Source organism: Typopeltis vanoorti, chromosome 3, assembly GCF_054136105.1.
Source record: "Typopeltis vanoorti isolate ZY-2024b chromosome 3, IOZ_Tvanoo_1.0, whole genome shotgun sequence".
Lineage (NCBI taxonomy): Eukaryota > Metazoa > Arthropoda > Arachnida > Uropygi > Thelyphonidae > Typopeltis > Typopeltis vanoorti.
Window position 1 is genome coordinate 69,732,167 of NC_143551.1, and position 19,874 is coordinate 69,752,040.

The 19,874-nt window shown below is 35.4% G+C and overlaps 1 protein-coding gene across 4 annotated transcripts in view; it reads right to left on the bottom strand.

The window, feature by feature from the left end:
• Positions 1–19,874, bottom strand: part of Mi-2 (chromodomain-helicase-DNA-binding protein Mi-2 homolog) — a 692,327-nt gene that overhangs the window by 142,385 nt on the left and 530,068 nt on the right. For all 4 annotated transcript variants that reach the window (XM_090390662.1, XM_090390660.1, XM_090390659.1 and 1 more), the window contains 2 exons: positions 18,047–18,138; positions 9,814–10,000 (listed from right to left, as the gene is read on the bottom strand). In XM_090390662.1, the coding sequence (XP_090246788.1) occupies positions 9,814–10,000; positions 18,047–18,138 (279 nt within the window). The remainder of the gene's footprint in view (positions 1–9,813; positions 10,001–18,046; positions 18,139–19,874) is intronic.

Genomic DNA, 19,874 nt, shown 5'->3' on the forward strand with positions numbered 1-19,874 from the left:
AGATCTCACCAGTTTTTGTCTTTTTTATTTCAGTCACCCCTATCATGTAGATCTGGTACTTATCTAATTCCTCAGCTAGCTCCATTTCTTTACCATTCAGGCTTCATATATTGATAGTACCAATTTTTAACTCTGGTGATGTTGAGTTGGGGTGCATTTTCAGATTTGTTTTGGTAGCTGAATTTTTGTTGTTCGTCCTGGTTCCCTGCCGAAAACAACGGGGGCTTTGTTTAACCGGGTGACACCCCAGCTGGCATGAAATTTTTTCATGTTGTACCATCATTTTCTATATTGGTTTAAGCCAATAAGAATACAATTTGTCGGCTAAATCCCAAATTGCCAGCCCATCCTCGTTTGTTCCGTATCCAGGTAGATATCCAACAGGGTGCACCATGAGAAGGTGGGTGAGGATTGGACATTAGTTCAGAAGCCCTGGTCTGTTCTCTGCATTCCTTTAAAGGCTGTGTGTAGGTCTTCTCTCAGCTATACAGCTTTGACCATTAAGCATACCAAGTTTTAACTATTTGTTAAAAACCTGGTTATTTATTATTTGTACAAATGTACTCATAGTGAACTACCTACATATGTTATAGCTATTGCATACATTAAAGTGTATCTGGATGCATCTTAAAAAAGTATAGTTGGCTTTATTTTTATGCAAGTGGCTTTTCTGCACCGTTCCCTGAGCTGCTTCCTTTCTTGGCTCTGAAAAGGACAGAAATCACCCACAGTCCTACTCTAATATTTATCAAATTTGTTGCATCTCAGTTTATCCTATTTCAGCCCACACTAGTGGACTTGCAACAATTAGTCATGAGGAACATCTAAAACATAAGAGTTGGAAAAAACTAGACTTGCTGATCATGCTAACCTCTAAAAGGGGTTTTTGGAGGAAAAAAAAAACTGAAGCCCTTAAAAGCAGTTTAAATATGGAATATTTATAAAGAGAGAGAGAGCTGTGAAACTTTGCTACATCACCCTAATCTCAAAAGATCTGTGCAGTGTTTCCTTAACACTGCTCACCTAAGTCAGTAAAAAATCTTTAAACATTATCAAGACTTGAGCACAGATTAAATGTTGTGCTACATTAAACATATTCTTACCTTCATGTTTACATTATTTAATCTTCAGTTTTGCTTGCTTATGCCTTATTCTAATTTTAAAATTATACTGACAATGCCCAATATGAAGTAAAGCATTTTATGTAATCCATTGTTATTTCTTCATTATGAGCATGCTAAATTTCAACGTAGCAAATTATAAGGTTTTGAAATTTGAAAAAAAAAAAAAAGGATGGAATGTAGTGTACACCATTAGTGAGAGATATTTTGAAGATTACAGAGCAGATCTGAGACCTTGGGGAGGGAGGGGGGATGGTAGACAAGAATCTGAAATTTAAGCTGTTGCTAGAAATGTTAAAACAATACAATGGATAATGGCAATGGTGAGTAAAATATCAACATTTAAAAGTAAGGAGGTCACAGTTCTGCTGTAACAGGGCTTGATCAGGCTACTTATAGTATACGTCAAGGGATGAATAGCTTTTGGAAGGATGATCAAGAGACAGCAGCATCAGGTCTATGGAATGTTAGGTGTGAAAACAAATTGAGATACTATTTAAAGAGTTCATCTGAAAATTGAGATGTAAGTGAAAGAATTCATTATAAAATATTAACCAGTAAAAACTTACGTTTAATATTTTTACTGTAAAATTTTCGGCTAAGTTGCATAGCCATTGTCAATATAGTTATAGGGAAAAAAAACTCAAAAAGGAAAGCACATGATATTATGTGCAATATGGGCTGCAGGAGAATAGCTCCATCTGCATTAATAGATATTCAAAATAAATAATTACAATAAATTGATTTAGTTAATTATTTTTAAATTATAAACAAAATTTAATTAAAATTATGGAACACATGAATGGAGTATTCTTTTCTTTCATGCTTACACGGTGATCAGAATACATTATGGAAAATTATAGAGACAACTACTGTGTTGTCTCCATAAGAGCAAAACTTTAGTTTAATATAAACCAAAATGAACACTCGACATTTTGACCTTTATATCAAGGTCATCATCTGGAGCATACACATATATACAGAGAAACAAGCTACACTACAATCTACATGGTTTGTTAATGTTACTGACCAACCATTACAACTATTATTGGCCTCTGGTGAAAAAAATCGGACAAAGGTAATGCCACTGTCATCCTTGACAGATCAATTTACACCCATCAGATGAATCAACTAGTCTCCGATAACAGCACCCATCAGCTTGTAAACTATAATCCAACTAAGAGAATAAAGAAAAAAACTGAGAAATTACTTAAGTCCGTCACTTCTTGGCCTCCAGATACTGTTAAAAAACTTATACCCTATTAAGCCCATTTTCCCAGAATATTTGGTGTTCCTAAAATACACAAACAAAATGTTCCGCTTCGGCCGATACAGCCTTAATTATCACCTAGCCAAGAAATTAGTGTCAACACTCAAGGAATTGGTAGGTCATACCCCCTCCTATATAAAGAACACACAACACTTTATAAACAAAATTAAAAACATAACACTCGGCAAAGATAATTTATTAGTCAGTTTTGACGTTTCTGCCCTTTTCACAAATGTCCCAATCAGCGACACAATTCTTCTCCTATAGAACAAATTTCTGCCCGACATTACAGCCCTCTTTGTCCACATATTACGTTCTGGTTACTTCATAGCAAAATAAATTTTACCTACAAAAAGAAGGTATGGCCATGCTTTCTTTCTTTTAGGCTTGCACGGTGATCCGAATGCATTTTGAAAATTATGGAGACAACTACCGTGTTTGAATAAAAACTTTAGTTTAATATAACTAAAATCTACAATTCGACGTTTCCACCATGCCATGACCAACAGTCTGGCTCAGATACGTTGACGACGTATTCGCGATCTGGCCGCACGGGTGACAAACGCTAAACACATTCCTCAGCCACCTAAACAAACAACATGAATGCATACAATTTACCATCGAAATCGAAATTGAAAACCAAAATTCGCTCCCATTCCTAGACACACTAGTTACACGTCTTCCTTCAGGCAGTCTATCCTTCACGGTCTACCGAAAACCGACACACACTAGCCAATACATACATGCGAATTCATACCACCACCCATCACAAAAATATGGAGTCATTAACACCCTTAAAAACAGAGCCACAACTATTTGCTCTAACCAGCAAGCCCTGAAACAAGAACTAAAAATCATTGACACATTCATAAATAATGACTATAACAAAAATACTCAATAAAATGCTCTATAAATTACAGTAAAACCATAGCCATCCCATACATTAAAGGGTTATCAGAAAAAATCAACAGAATCCTACAACATTATAACCTCAATACCACCTTTAAACCACCCACTAAACTTAAAACCATATTCAGCTCCTCTAAGGATCCTCTCCTCCCATTAGCACATCCTGGAGTCTATTGCATCCGCTGCACCTGTAACTTACCGTACATTGGTGAAACAGGACGGACAATCCCTATACGCAAGAAAGAACACATTAGACACATTAAATATAACCATTATGGGGAAGCAGGCCTCTCAGACCATGCACTTAACACCTTACACCAAATCAACTGGAAAAGCACCTGCTCCTTACACCACACAAAAACCTGGTACGAAAGAAAATTTAAGAAACCCTGATAAACCACCCAAATATCAATAACAAAGATGGCATGAAAATTCCAAGGATCTGGATGGCACACATTCAGCCTACCTAATATGAAAGATTCAACATAAGTCAGGACTCTAGCCAATCCGCTAGTATTAGAAACCATTCCACTCCAACTGGCTGGAATGATGTTAATATATGTATATAGTAGACAACACAAATAATAGGACTCTAGCGTTGATGTACAATTTTTTATGTTTAATTTTTCACCAGAGGTCAGGCCAACAATTGTTGTCGCGGTTGGTCAATGTCTTTAACGAACCGGTTTGATTGTAGTATAGCTTGTTCCTGTGTATATTTGTATGCTCCAGAAGATGACCTTGACATAAAGGTCGAATTGTAGATTTTAGTTATATTAAACTAAAGTTTTTATTCAAACAGTAGTTGTCTCCATAATTTTCAAGGTATGGCCATGGGCTCACCACTATCCCCCAATAGCTAACTTTTATATGGAAGCTTTTGAGCAAATTGCTCTTGATTCCTATACTCTAAAACCTACAGTGTGGCTTAGATACGTTGACGATGTTTTCGTTATCTGGCCACACAGTCGACAAACTTTAAACACATTCCTCAGCCACCTGAACAAACAAACAACATGAACGCATACAATTTACTATTGAAATTGAAAAATCAGAACTTGCTCCTATTCCTGGACACACGTCTTTCCTCAGGCAGTCTATCCTTCACGGTTTACCGCAAACCGACACATACTGCCCAATATATACATGTTAACTCATATCACCACCCATTGCAAAAATTTGGAGTCACTAACATCCTTAAAAAATAGAGCTATCACAATCTGCTCTAATCAACAAGCTCTTAAACAAGAATTAAAGATTATTAGCAACACATAATGGCTATAACAAAAATACTATTAATAAAAGTTCTTCATAAAATTTTATCGAAAAAGAATATATATTATAAATATTATAGATAGTAAAACCATCGCCATCTCATACATTAAAGGGTTATCAGAAAAAAATCAATAGAATTCTACACCATTATAATCTCAATGCCACTTTTAAACCACCTATAAAATTAAAAAACATATTCAACTCCTCTAAGGATCCTCTCCTCCCATTGGCACATCCTGGAGTTTATTGCATCTACTGCACCTGTAACTTACCTTATATTGGTGAAACTGGACGTACAATCCCTATATGTAAAAAAGAACACAAAAGACACATTAAATATAACAATTTTGGTGAAGAAGGCCTGTCAGATCACCCCATATATATATATATATATGTATGTATGTATGCTCCAGATGATGACCTTGATATGAAGGTTGAAATGTCGAGTGTTCATTTTGGTTTATATTAAACTAAAGTTTTGCTCTAACACGGTAGTTGTCTCCATAATTTTTCATAATGAATGGTGAGTGAGTATTGGTTAATATAGCTTCACAAAATTGAGAAAGTCTTAGGCAATTGTTTTTGTTCAGGTTCGGGTTGTGAATGTGTGCTTCAGAGCTTTCTAGAAGAAAGTAACTTTTGTGTAACACTTTGATTTTGTCCCACTGAATTCTGTGTTTTGTACATAAAGTATGGTTTGCTAAAGTGGATTTGCTGGGTTCATTAAGAGAAATATATTCCTGATGTTCTTGCCAGACAAATTTGTGCAAATCGACCAGTTTATCCATAATAACAGCCACAAGAGCAGCGAATTCTAAAAACTCCAGGATAAGATAGAGGAGGATATTTGTCTTTTGGTGAGATATGGAATGTATTAAGTTTGCAAATTGGACAGAAAGCAACTTGCACATTAATCTGTCGAAGTGATCTTGCTATTTTTTCAGAAAGTACCTTTACATATGGAATCCAAATTCTGGTAGTTTCTTCTTGAGGACAATGGCCATAATTATTGATTCTTTTTGATAGTTTTTGTATTATAACCATTTACACTAAAGGTAGTTCTGATACGATATAGAGCCAAGAGGCTATTTTTCCAGCAGCGTAAATTAAGTTAAGGGGATAATAAATCCTTCATTATTTTAAAGCCGGATACGAAACTCAGAGATGGAAATCTATCGAAACCTAAGAGTTTCATGCCGAAAAACTATCGGCAAGTCCAAGCGTAAGTCATCACCTGGGTAGTACAACACTAGGGCAACTCGTTGCAAAGGTTCAATAAAGGTCGAAACGGGTCTGGGCAGTGACCTTCCTCATAATGTAAAACAGTAATACATCTTCTAGAAGCTGCATTTTACATTATGAGAAAATATTAAGGATAGTGATGGATCTTGCTCCACCTTTGCAACGAGTTGCCCTAGTGTTGTACTACCCAGGTGATGACTTACGCTTGGACTCGCCGATAGTTCTTCGGCATGAAACTCTTAGATTTCGATCTCCGAGTTTTGTATCCAGCTTTAAAATAATGGGGGATTTATTATCCCCTTAACTTGGTAGTTCTGATAATAAACAGTTCTTTGTTTAAAAGATAATCTGTAGAACAAATATTATGAGTTCTATCAATTAAGGATTTGATTACACCATATTTCTCACATGGGTGATGATGAGAGTTAGAATCAATGTATTTATCGGTATGAGTTGGTTTTCTATATACTGAGAACTATCATTTCATTGATGTAGAATAAGAACATCCAGAAAAGGAAGACAATTGTTGTCTTCTACTCTTCTAGGGTAAATTTGATTCTTGGGTTAATTAAATTAATTTTTCTAATTCATGAAGATCAGACAGAGGAGTTCCATACAGCAATTAACATATTGACTATGCAACTTAGCAGAAAAATATACAATAAAAATATTAAACATATTAAGCAAATTATAAGGTTTTGAAATTTGAAAAAATTTCAAATCCTTAGTATTAAACTTTGTAAATTGGTATTAATATTTTATAATGAATTTTTCCGCTTACATCTCGATTTTCAGATGACACTTTAAATAGTATCTCTCAATTTGTCTTCAAACCTAACATTCCATAGACCTGATACTGCCATCTCTTGATCCTTCCAAAAGCTATTCTTTCCCTGAAGTATACTATAAGCAGTCTGTTACAGTAGAACTGTGACCTCCTTACTTTTAAATGTCGACTCACCATTACCATTATCCATTGTGTTGTTCTAACATCTCTAGCAATGGCCTAAATTTCAGATTCTTGTCTACCCCCCCCCCCAAGGTCTCAGATCTGCTCTGTAACCTTCAAAATATCTCTCACTAATGGTGTACATTGCATTCCATCCTTTTTTTTCAAATTTCAAAACCTTATAATTTGCTACATTGAAATTTAGCATGCTCATAATGAAGAAATAACAATGGATTACATAAAATGCTTAGCTTCATATAGGGCATTGTCAGTATAATTTAAAAATTAGAATAAGGCATAAGCAAGCAAAACTGAAGATTAAATAATGTAAATTATTTAATCTTCAAGTTTTGCAGAAGGTAAGAATGTGTTTAATGTAGCACAGAATTTAATCTGTGCTCAAGTCCTGATAATGCTAAAGATTTTTTTTAGTAACTTAGGTGAGTAGAGTTCCCACACAATCAAGATGTCTGCCTGTCAGATCTTTCAGGATTAGGGTAATATTTTATAATGAACTATTTAAAGAGTTTGAATGATAAGAGGAGAGATGATCTTAAGACATAAACTGGGGAAGGATTTTTACTAGAATAGTGCCAAAGACATTTTTCACAGAGTGAAGGGATACAAGAAGAAAACCAGAAGCCATTTGTTGAAATTGTACGAGGTAGGTGTGAGTAGTTTGTCTTTTGCTTTGAGAGTGATTGGTGAGTGGAATGAATATGATATGATATAATTAATATATACTGTGTGTGTGTGTGTGTGTGTCAGATGGTAAAAAAAAAAAGCTTCCAGGCCATCCTTTAAGTTATGTGGGTGTGAGCAGGGGAGGAAGTGAGTTTTTTTGTGTGTGTGTGGGGGGGGGGGGAGAGTGATTAGTGAGTGGAATGAATTGCCTGAGAGTGATTTTAATTTATTTTATTATCATGGGGAGCCCATCCATCCAAGAGAGGTTGGTCAACAGTAGCATATTAGTACTGTGGATAGACAAAAAGGAATTTGTTGACATTTACCTTGGAGAGCTGTGGATTGCATTCCTTGGGAAATGCATAAGATGGCAGACTATTTCAGATAGCAGAAGTGGAAGGGATGAATCAAGAGGAGAAATTTGTTCTGTGACTTTAGAGATGCATTGTGAGGGGAATAGTGATTAGTGGTACACACATTTGAACTGATATGAAAGAGAGTGGGGGGGGGGGTATTACTGATGCTAATTCTGAACAGTAGAAATATCTGTAGAAGATGCAAGCAGTGAAAAACTGAGTAATTGCATGAAAGTGAGTGAATTGTATTAGTGAAAGAGAGGCCATTAATCCATCTGACTCCCTTTTATTGAAGCCAGTATCTTTAGGGAGATCTTAGGGGGAAACCACCCCAGATGTAAGAGCATTGGTTGGAAGGATTTCTGATGGATATGGTGCGTGGAAATAATGAATGGGTAAACAGCATAGTTTGATATGCTCTGTGTGTGTGTGACACTGTGGACATCCTTTGATAGGACATTGACTCAACGGAGATCGGATGATTATGCAGATCAGAATAACAACAGTGAGCAAATCATCCAAAATGGTGTTTGCTGTAATCTGAGCAACTACATGACACACAAAATGTAGTTCATTTTTCAATTTTTTTCCTCTCATAATGTTTCAAATAAATAAAAAAGTGATGTGTTTTAGAAACCCAATTGAAATGGGTTGGTGGAAAATATGAAAAAATATTACAATAACTGAAATGTTAAGCATATAAAACTTAATGCGAGTAAATCATTTCTCATTTATGCTATATGATTTATAATCATCATTATCATCATCAAATTCCTGACATATATTTCAGTGGGGAGTACAGAATATTATGATAGTACTAATGAAAAAGTCACATCATTGCTAACTTCCTATTGACAATTTTTCTTCAAATTAACCTGTTATCTGTCAACATTCCAATATCATCAGATCTTATATTTTACAGTTCACCCTTGAAGAAAGCAGGTTTGAACTGTGTGGGTCCACTTATATGCAGATTTTTAATAAATATATTGGAAAATTTTTTGGAGATTTGTGACAATTTGAAAAAACTCGCAGACAAACCGTTTAACTAGAAATATCGAAAACATTATGAAAAAGTTAGGTATGTCATAAATGCATAAAATATATGTAGATACTAGTCTATTTCATCATTTAATACCATAAAATATGCACAAATCTATTATAAAAAGTTACAATTTCGAAACTTGTGCACACAAACGCTTATAGACTGTACATGCCGCCATTTGCAGTCGAGAGAAATGTAAACAAATGTAAAGATGCAGTATTAAATCATAACTGCATAAAATTAACAGTTATTAATTAATTAGTTAAATTAATGCATAAATAATGCATCGATGGCACTAGGCTATCAGAAAGCAATCATGTTGCTGCTTCATTACTAATGCATGAATCGTTATACCTGTAAATAAATATGAATAATTTCTTTTTCATGTTACTTTTCATTTTTGATATCTAGTGTTAGTAACACTGTAGATGTATAACATCTACAGTGTTTTGTATCATATAAGACAATATTGATGTAGATACTGACAAATATATGATTCATCTTGTAAACAGGCGAAGTAAGCTTACAGTATTGATAAATACAGTACATTTCAGGAAATGTATTTTCACTTCCATATGATTTTCTTTTCTCTAGCAGCTTAATTTATTGTAAGAATACAGTATATAATGCATATAACATACAAAATATGTGCGAATCGGTTGTTTATGTTATTGGTAAGGCTTTCGAGTAATAGCAGACTATTAATAGTTAAGTTTCTGGGGAGTCAAAAGTAATATACGGATTTTTGAACAATGTAGGGGTTGGCAACCCTATCCCCTGCATTGTTCAAGGATCAACTGAATATTTCTTTTATTTATAAATATAAATTATAAAACAAGCAACAGAGAATAACTCAGTTACTTGGCTACAAGTGGCCACTAAATCAGATTGTGATAATAGAAGATGAAACGAGTAGATGATTTCTAAATAAAGAATTTATGTGATACAAACTAAAGAAATACCTTTTTCCTGATTAAAGACATAACACCAATCCTTGTTAAAACATGTTGTCGAGAAAGACCCTCACGTGGTACACCATCTGCAAATGTTTCTGAGTTGTCTGCTCCAGGTTCACAAAGATGCCTCATAAACAGTGACACATATGCTTTAAAGTTCTTTTCAGACTTTCCTCTTAAGTCTCTTACTAACCTACAAAACAAAACAAAAATTACTCAATATTATGTAATACAAATTTGTATTATCTTTAATATATTCAAAGCAAAATTATATTAGGGCATATAATATTGTTGGGTGGTTTATATATCAACCACACACACACACACACACACACAAGGTTGCAAGACCATCCACAACACAACAGTGCCATATGAATGCAAGTGACAAGAGAAAAATAGTAATCTGTTTGTGAAGAACTGGGAGTCATATTCATTGGGGGGGGGGGGGGGGGGAAGCCTTTTTGAATAAATTTCTCATTTTTTCATTCATGCCATCTTCCTCTTTTCCAAATGTGAGTACAAAATCTCTAAGGTCGGAGAGATTTAGGATTTATAAACAAGTTCTAGGACTTATGAGTGAGTGAGTGAAAGAGAGAGAGAGAGCTAGCTCTTTTTGAGGCTGAAAATATGGATGCAATATGTTTGTGTCTGGATAAGCTAGATGTGAAAGTCAATCCAAGAACGGATCTTGAATGAAGATCAGAACATTATTAAAATTCTGAAATTGGGCTGTCAACCCAAGAACTGATCTTGAATGAAGATCAGAACATTATCAAAATTCTGAAATGGGACTGTGTTTTGACAGCATTTAAATTCACCAGATTATCTTCCCACACTTGAGAATAGTGAGGAGAGAGAGCAAGAGAGGTAGAGTTGAATGAAAAATAATAGTAGGCTTTTTCTTTATGAGGCTGAAAAGGCTATGGATGCAATATGATTGTGTCTGGATAAGCTAGATGTGAAAGTCAACCCAAGAACTGATCTTGAATGAAGATCAGAACATTATCAAAATTCTGAAACGAGACTGTGTTTTGACAGCATTTAAATTCACCAGATTATCTTCCCATACTTGAGAATAGTGAGAAGATCAGTGATTAAGACATGACGACATAGTTATAGAAGATCTCGAAGCTTCAATAATTTGATTACTGGAATACAGTGCACTAGCAAAAGCAAAGCTATAAAATAGGACTGGATGTTAGTAAGAGAAGATCAATGATAAAAATGAGAAAGTATACATGAAAGCACAGATTTCTAGGACACTATTGATGGAAAAAGCTGATGATTATATGCAATGAATGACCAGAGAGGAAGTTGAACAATCCACTCAGACAGGAGACCACAAGATAATAGTTTGGTAAGGTGGTTGTGATGCCAGACTCAGTGAAATACCTTGGAAATATCAAGAGCAACCAAGTCTTTCCCAAATGTTTCCACGGCTTATGTTCAAAGTTGATGTGGAGCACAAGTGGCAGAATCCATATTGGCGATTACTAATTAGTGGGTTTCCAAATAGTGACATAGCTGGCAATTAATGATCTTTACTGTTATTTTTGAAAGTACTGATGTCAGAGCAATAGAGTTTGATGGCTGACTTTAATCTCCATTTTTTTAAAAGGAACAGACTGGATAAAAGCTTGTTTCCATGCTGTTGGATAGATGCAAAATGAGTATGACAGCTTAGAAATGCAATAAAACATAGGTGTTAATTCTAGAGGAAAAGAAGAAAGCATATCAAAAGTTCCTGGCAAATAAGTCAGCTTTTACTCTTACAGAATACAGAGACAAATGTAAGAAAGCTAAACAGTGTGTAAAACTAGCTAAACAAAAGTCATGGGAGGACTTTGGCAAGAATATAGAAAATAAATATCAAGAAGGTGGCAAAATATTCTGGAGGTTGTTGAAGAAGCTTAGGAATGGAGGAAAGAGTGCTGTAAAAGGAATTAGAGATGATAAAGGTGAAATGAAAACAGGAGAAAAAGATATCCTTGAAGTATGGAGTAATTACTTTGAAAAACTGCTAAATGAAACAAGCAGTGATGACAGCACAGCGATAAAAAACACTGACCAGGCATGCAGTCAGGAATACATATCCATACTTGAAGTAGAAAAAGCCATCAAAGGCTTGAAATGTGGAAAGGCAGCAGGAGTAGATGATATTCGACCAGAAATGCTGAAGTATGGTGGTATAAGAGTCTTACAGTGGCTGCACTGCATAGTTCAGAAAGCCTGGACAGAGGGACGAATTCCCGATGATTAGAGTAGAGCTCTAATAGTACCCATTTATAAAAAGGGAAATAAAACTGAATGTGAGAATTACAGAGGTATTTCCCTACTGAGTGTCCCTGGCAAGATCTATGCAAGTATACTTGAGAAACGGTTGAGAAGAATTGTGGAAGAAAAGCTTGGTGAAGAACAAGCTGGATTCAGGCCAAATAGAGGCTGTCAGGATCAGATCTTCACTTTACGACAAATAGTCGAGAAAGCATGGGAATATAACAAAGATCTGTATTTAAGTTTTGTCGATTTGGAAAAGGCATATGACAAGGTGCCAAGAGAGAAGCTATTCAATACGCTGCAGTTATATGGTGTCAATGGGGCATTATATCAAGCAATACTTAGTCTTTATTTGAGTTGTGAGTCTGCAGTTAGAATTGAAGGAAGTACAGGAAGATGGTTTAATGTTAAATCTGGTGTGAGACAAGGATGTACGTTATCCCCTCTGTTATTCATTATCTATATGGATCACATTATGAAGGAATGTGGTATTAAACCTGATATCAAAATTGGAGATGTTAATGTCAGCTCTTTGCTTTATGCGGATGATGTTATACTTCTAAATAAATCCGCTACAAGTCTTCAAGATTCTCTGACTAAATTGAATAGCTGTTGTAATAGATATGGTATGAAGGTCAGCAATAAAAAGACAAAGACAATGAAAATAGGCAGAATCATTGAAAATGTCAACTGTGTTGTGAATGGAAAACCTGTGGAACAAGTAAAACATTTCAGCTACTTAGGCACAATTTTTACTGAAGATGGTAAACTAAATATAGAAATAGACAACAGAATCAGCAAAGCTGGTATCGTGGGAAGTCAATTGAATAAATTCATATGGAATAAGAAAGAAATTAGTCGGAACACTAAATTAGCTGTATACAAGACTGTGTTCAAACCAATTTTAACTTATGGATCTGAGAGCTGGGTCAGAAGTAAAACACTTGACCAAAGACTAGAGACCGCAGATATGAGAGTCCTGAGAAAGATTAGAGGCGTGAACAGATGGCATCAATGGCAATATCATATTAAAAATGAGGATATTAGGAAAGAACTTGACATTGTCAGCATCCAGGAATGCGTTAGCAGAGCTAATCTCAGATGGTATGGTCACTTAAATAGAATGGGAGAGGAAAGATTAGCAAAACAAGTGTTCTCTGCCAGGTTGGCAGGAAAACGACCCAGAGGAAGACCAAGATATAGGTGGATTGATACGGTACAAAGTGCCTTAGACGATAGAAATATAAGATCTGATAATGTTGGAGTCTTGACAAGTAACAGACTGATTTGGAGGAAAATTGTAGATAGGAAGTTAGTAATGATGTAATTTTTTCATGTAGTACTGTCATATCCTGTACACCCCTTGAGGGTACATGGCAGGAATTTGATGATGATGATGATGATGATGATGTTAATTCTAGAATACCAGGTTAAGTACAAGTGGAGGAATACTATATGGGCTTATTAGTATAAAGGCTACTGAGTATTTTCCTGATAACCTTCTGGAAAAAGATCAGAAGAGGCATATTTATGAGCAGGTAATGTAACAGTGAGATGAGATTTGCCTTGTCATCTAAACAAGAGCTGAAAAAAAAAAATAAATAAATAAAATAATACAATGAGAATATTATTACCATTGCATCATCAAGACGAGAAAAAAAGAAGGGGGAGGTAGAAACACGGAAGGCAGAAGTTGAACAGGAGGAAAGCTGCATAGTGTATTTAGTCCTTATTAAGTCTGCTCTGGATTAGATGAATTTCATTACAGCTGTCATGGATTGTAATATAAGCCAAGTCTCTAGGACTGCTTTGTTACATTTTTGGAGAATCAGGATTTGGGTAGGGTGTTTTGATGGAAGTTGGGAATAAAGATTTTCATTACAGGTTCCATCAGATAAAATTTAAAAATGTAATACTGTCCATTCTTTCATTGTGAATTCTTGAAGACAAAAACCACGTGTTAAGCAATTACTTTACTTACAATTAAGAATATAACACTTGACGTTTCAACATCTATATCATGTCCTCACAAGGAAAATATGTTCTTATAATTTACGGCATCTCCATGATGTTCAGAGACTCTTTCCAGGAGACCCAAATCAACCATCACACAGGCAATCCTATCATACCTCTCCTTGAATCCATTCACCGACAGGGAACCAACAACCTATTCTGCCAATCCATTCCACTCACCCCCTACTAACCACACTCTTACACAATTTCCACTGATAGCCCCACCTAGTTCTCTGATTATGTCATATATTGAAAAATTTCACTTGCATCAATTTTATAAAACACCTTTAATATCTTAAAAGTTTCTATTGTGTCCCCTCTTTTCCATGTAGCAACTAAACTTTGTAACACACAAACCATCAACCTATCCTTGTAGGGAGTATTCCACAGACTGTCACCATCTTAGTCACTTGTCTCTGAATCTTTTCAACCACCTCCTGGTCCTCAAGAAACCCAGCTGACCAAATGTGTGACAATAGTCGATATGCCAAATCATAGTCTTATAAAGAGGAATAACAACTTTCCTATCTTTATTTGTTAGAGTGTTTTTTCACCACCCAAGTAATTAAATGACAATCATTATCCTTTGCCTACAATGCTAGTTTATTTAAATCATCCTGCAGGATACCTACATCACCTTTATCAACTATTGCTCTTCCCAGTTTTGCATCATCAGCAAACAACTGAATTTCCCTTCTCAAATCTTTCCCAATGTTATTGATATACAAATTAAATAGTGGCTCTAGTACCGAACCCTGAGGTACTCCACTAGTCACCATCATTCTCCTAGACTCCATTCCATCATATACTACTTTCTGGTGTCTATCTGTCAACCATTCCCATCCTCTCCAGTTTTTGTAATAGTTTTCCATGTGGTATTCTGTCAAATGCCTTCGAGCAGCATAATGGTGTAGCCATTACCTTTATCCTGCCCACTATAGAGTATCATATCCCTATCCACCCACGGTTGTATTTTACTTTTCACTAAACAACCACTCTCACAATATTAATTGGTCTGTAGTTTGCTACCTCTATCTTGGAGCCACCTTTATGCAATGGTACTATCTAATCCTCTTTCCACTCCCGTGGAACATTGAACAACTTTGTCAGAGGCAATGCCAATTCTCTTGCACACTCAGGCTTATATGCTATCGTCCAACTGCTATATTCAGAGTCATATTTTTTAATATGCTGAACACCTCCTGTTCATCTACTTCAATGCTGATATGCATATCTGTAACATCGGCAACTGTAAAATCACCACCTGGATGTTCGCAAAATGATTACTCAGCAACTCAACTATTTCTTTTGGTTCAGTTACCTTCCTACCATAAGTATTATTTAACATCATTCTACCATAGTCATTTTTCGTCTTACTTGCTGCATAAAGAAAAAACTCTTTTGGGTTTACTTTGGCTTGTTTGGCTAATTCTCTCTCATAGTCTGATTTGCCCTTCCTTATCATACTAGTCACCCTTCTTGCTTGCACTCTGTATTGCTCATGAGTATGATGATCACTTTTTTTTTATATTTTCTCCACAATGATTTCTTTTTTTTTTTTCTTTTGCAGCTCTTGCTTTTTATCCCTATTCATCCACTTAATTCCGACTCCTGACCTTGGCTATGCACTACTGACATTCTTTCCTTGTAGCTTCTCAAGCCATGGCATTGTTTCAAGATGACTTTCTGAGTCTCTCATAATCACCAGCCTTGTAGTTGAACATAAATCCCCTTCTTGAGAGAGAACTTCCCAGAAAAACACTACACAGTCACTCTTCCCAAATTGAGGCAGAGTGTCTATCTTGGTTATGGATATATCTTCTGATGCTATTATCAGATCCAACACCCTGAAACTCCTTGTCCCCTCTGTAACATGTTGTTTCACATAATCATCCCTTAGCAACTGTATAAATCCTACTTCCATCTTGCCATTCTCCATTTTCTCTCTCCAATCAATGTCCCCATAGTTAAATCCTCACATAATAATTGTTTGGCCTATGCGCATTGTGATAATCTACCAATATATGACATCTCCATCTTCCTGTGGACCCCCCCCCCCCACCGGTCTATAGCAGCACCCATCAACATATTTTGTCCTATTTGCCTCAATCTCACACCAGACAGCCTCAAATGAGCCATCTCCCTCAGACCTAATAACCTCTTTAACTTCTAATTTTCTTGGATGTAATTCTGATACTATCATCAGCAATCAGCAGGTTATCTTTAGGATGGTATGATTAGATATCCAATGTCGTATTATATTGGTGGCATTATGCTAAATGAAACTGATGAGGCTAGGGATCTTGGAGTGCTAGTAAATAGGAAGTTGAAGTTCAGGGCCATGTAGCAAAGATTGCAAATACAACTCAAAAGATAATTGCAATGCTGAAATGAATTCACATGTAAAGATAAGGATGTCATTTTGCCTCTTTACAAGGCCGTGATAAGACCTCACTTGGACTATTGTGTGCAGGTCTGGTCTCCTGGTTTCCGTTGTGATTCTGATGTATTGGAGAGAGGGCAAAGATGTTTAAAAATGATATCAGGATTGTGGAATACTGGTTATGAAGACAGATTGAGAATTTGTAGACTGCAAGCACTAGCAAACAGGAGAAAGAAGGGTGATATGATTGAGACTTACAAACTTCTGAAAGGGTCATACAGGATTTCAATTGATGGAGGGTGGGGAAAGGACAAGAGGATATCCTTGGAAGCCGAGAATGAATGCTGCTAAGAAGGGAGTGAGGGCCAGATTTTTCTCTCACAGAGTGGTGCATGATTGGAATGGATTACTATTGATGTTGTGAATGCAAGTAGTGTGAATGAATTCAAGAATAAGTATGATAGCTGGTGCACGTAGTATGTGGCCTCCCTCGATGAGTCCCTGACTCCCTGGAGGTCTCTCTTAATAATAATAATACCTCACCTCCTGTTCTGTTCCTTCTATCCTCCTCAAAAATGCAATACTGTTTACATTCTATCTCTATAACTATCATTACCGACCCATTTAAATTGGAGACACGTGAAATCCAATTTGACATTGCATAATCATTATTGTACCTATGATCATTTATTTTATCCTCCTTGATATTGATAGTTTCCTTGGTTTGGCACTACCACACTCTCACTAAACAACACTTTCTCCAAACATCTAACTCCAAAACCATTTTCAGTCAACCAAGTCTCTGATGCCTATAACTTTTGGTCAAGTTGAGCTTAACAATGCCAAAAACTCCTCCTATTCCTGATACTTCCTTCATTTGTGTACATGCATTTCAACATCCCTTTGCACCCATAGTTACCCTTGTGTTATGTCATTACCAACCCATTTAAACTAGAGACTTTAAAATCCCATTTGGCATTGCATAATCATTATTATACCTAAACTCGTTTATTTTATCCTCCCTGATTTTGCACTACCACATTCTAACTAAACAACACTTTCTCCAATCATCTAACTCCAAAACCATTTAAATGTAGTCTGTCAGACATATATAAGTCCATTCGTCCATCAAATTCACTTCATACATCAATAAACTGCACACCATTCCTCTTGTACAATCTTCTTATTGACAGTCATGGCCCTTCTTCTCAGTTCTGTCCTATCATACCTAGGTAGCAGACTCACAATCTGTACTTTTTTGCTCTTCATTTTTGCTTCCACTAACAACTCTTTCATATCTTCTCTCACATACATATGAACAAGACATAAGCTACATGACACTAGACAAAAGTAATCTAAATCTAACTGCTTTGTTAATCATTTACACTAGCCTGATTTCTGATGAAAAAAAAGTAATTAAAAAATTAAATAAATAAATAAAATGAAATATTCCTTACAGTAATACTGTCCATGATGATGATGTTCAAGATTGCTAAATTATTAAAATTATGAAAAAATTCTATAAATTTTAGTAAAAGTAAATTATAAATATAGTAAGACACTTACCACTGGGAATTGAAAGCATCTTGCGGTGGCATACCATATCGCATAATAGCATTAAGAAATGCTTTTCGTTGCCGGGCATTAAATCCTAGAACCTATATAAAATCAGAAACAAATGAAATTAATTCTAAAGCCAAATGCTTCTGCAGTTTAAGTAATGTAAATATAAGCACATGATATACAATTCCACTTCTAATCATATTGTTTACATTTTGCAATAAATTAATATCTCATTTTCCTTTGTCAAGTTTTATTATTAACTAGGTTTTTTTTTTTTTTTTTTTTTGAGCCTCTGTAGCTCAGTGGTATTTACACACATGCATTCACGCACACACACAGAGAGTGAGAGAGAGAGAGAGAGAGCTATGCTGCCTGAAAAAAGACCAAGGTTCAATTCTAGTTGCCGACTAGAAGAACTTTTTTCTAAGCTTTTCTTTGACCGATTCCCAAGTTAGACGATCTCTAGCACGGGAAAATTACTCCCCCACTTCCTGAAAACTTGAGTTTTTTCTCCCGTAAACTCAAGAAAATCAATCATAGAACCTACACATTTCAAACAATAAATATAGTGTTAAGATTAGGGACCACAAGATGGCGATGTTTGTCAGTTTCTCTTCATTGGATGACATTTATAATTAGTGATAGTCTTGGGCCAGATATCTCTGATTAGCCACAGGTGAAAATTGAAGTATCCATTTAGTCTCCAAAACAGCCTACTTAAAAAGTTTAAAACTAATTTTAAAATATTTGAAATAACAGTAATAATAATAAAAGGTGTTAGAAGATTAGTTTATTCTTATTACTATTATTTCAATTTTTTTAAAATTCTCCAGAGTTTGTTTATTTTTTGCAAATTTTTAAAGTAAAGGTTAAGATTAAAATTATTTTTGCAGAGTTGAATTGAAATAATTTTGTTAGTCATGTGAACTGAAACACGCAGTTTCAGTTCACATGACTAACTCTACCCCCCCCCCCCCCCCCCCCCCACTCCTGCAATTGGTACAGCATAAAATGAATATAGACTATATTCAGTAACATGATAAAATGTATCTAATTGCAACAAATATGAAAATTATGGCCAGTGTATAGCAATCATTTCAACTTGTACAAGATAAAAATTGAGAGCAACATGTTACACTGTAAATGTGGAGTAGTTTGGAGCAGTGAAATCCACTGCATTCATAGAAGTGTCTTTAACTGAAGTGTGATTTTCTACATGTTGTAATTTTAGTCGTATTTTTGAATATGTAAGAATTAGTGCCTTAAGGATCATTATCATTTGTAAGTTGAAGCCTGAATGGCAAAGAAATAGAGCTAGCTGAGGAATTAGATAAGTACCAGATCGACATAATAGGGGTGACTGAAACAAAAAAGACCAAAACTGGTGAGATCTTTCTGAGCAATAAATAAAAAATGTTATATTCAGGCAATGACAATCAAGGAAAAGAAGAAGTAGCCATAATATTCAACACAAAATACAAGGCTAATCTTCTTGAATGGCAGTCAGTCTCAAGTAGAGTAATGTGGTCAAATATGAGAATGGGGAACTGGACAATGAGACTTATTTGTGCCTATGGTACTATAGAAGGTTCAACTAAGGTAGAAGTGGAGGAAATTTTTGATACATTAGAGAAAACAACTGACACAATGAAAAAGGAAAAGTTGGTCCTTGTTGGGGATCTAAATAGCAGAGTAGGAAATGATTGTGAGACATCAAAAATATTTTGGGAAAATTTGGAGAAAAGAGCAAAGCTAATAATAATGTCAAATATCTGTTGGATTTCTGCTCAGGACATGGACTGGTTATTACTAACACCATGTTCCAACATAA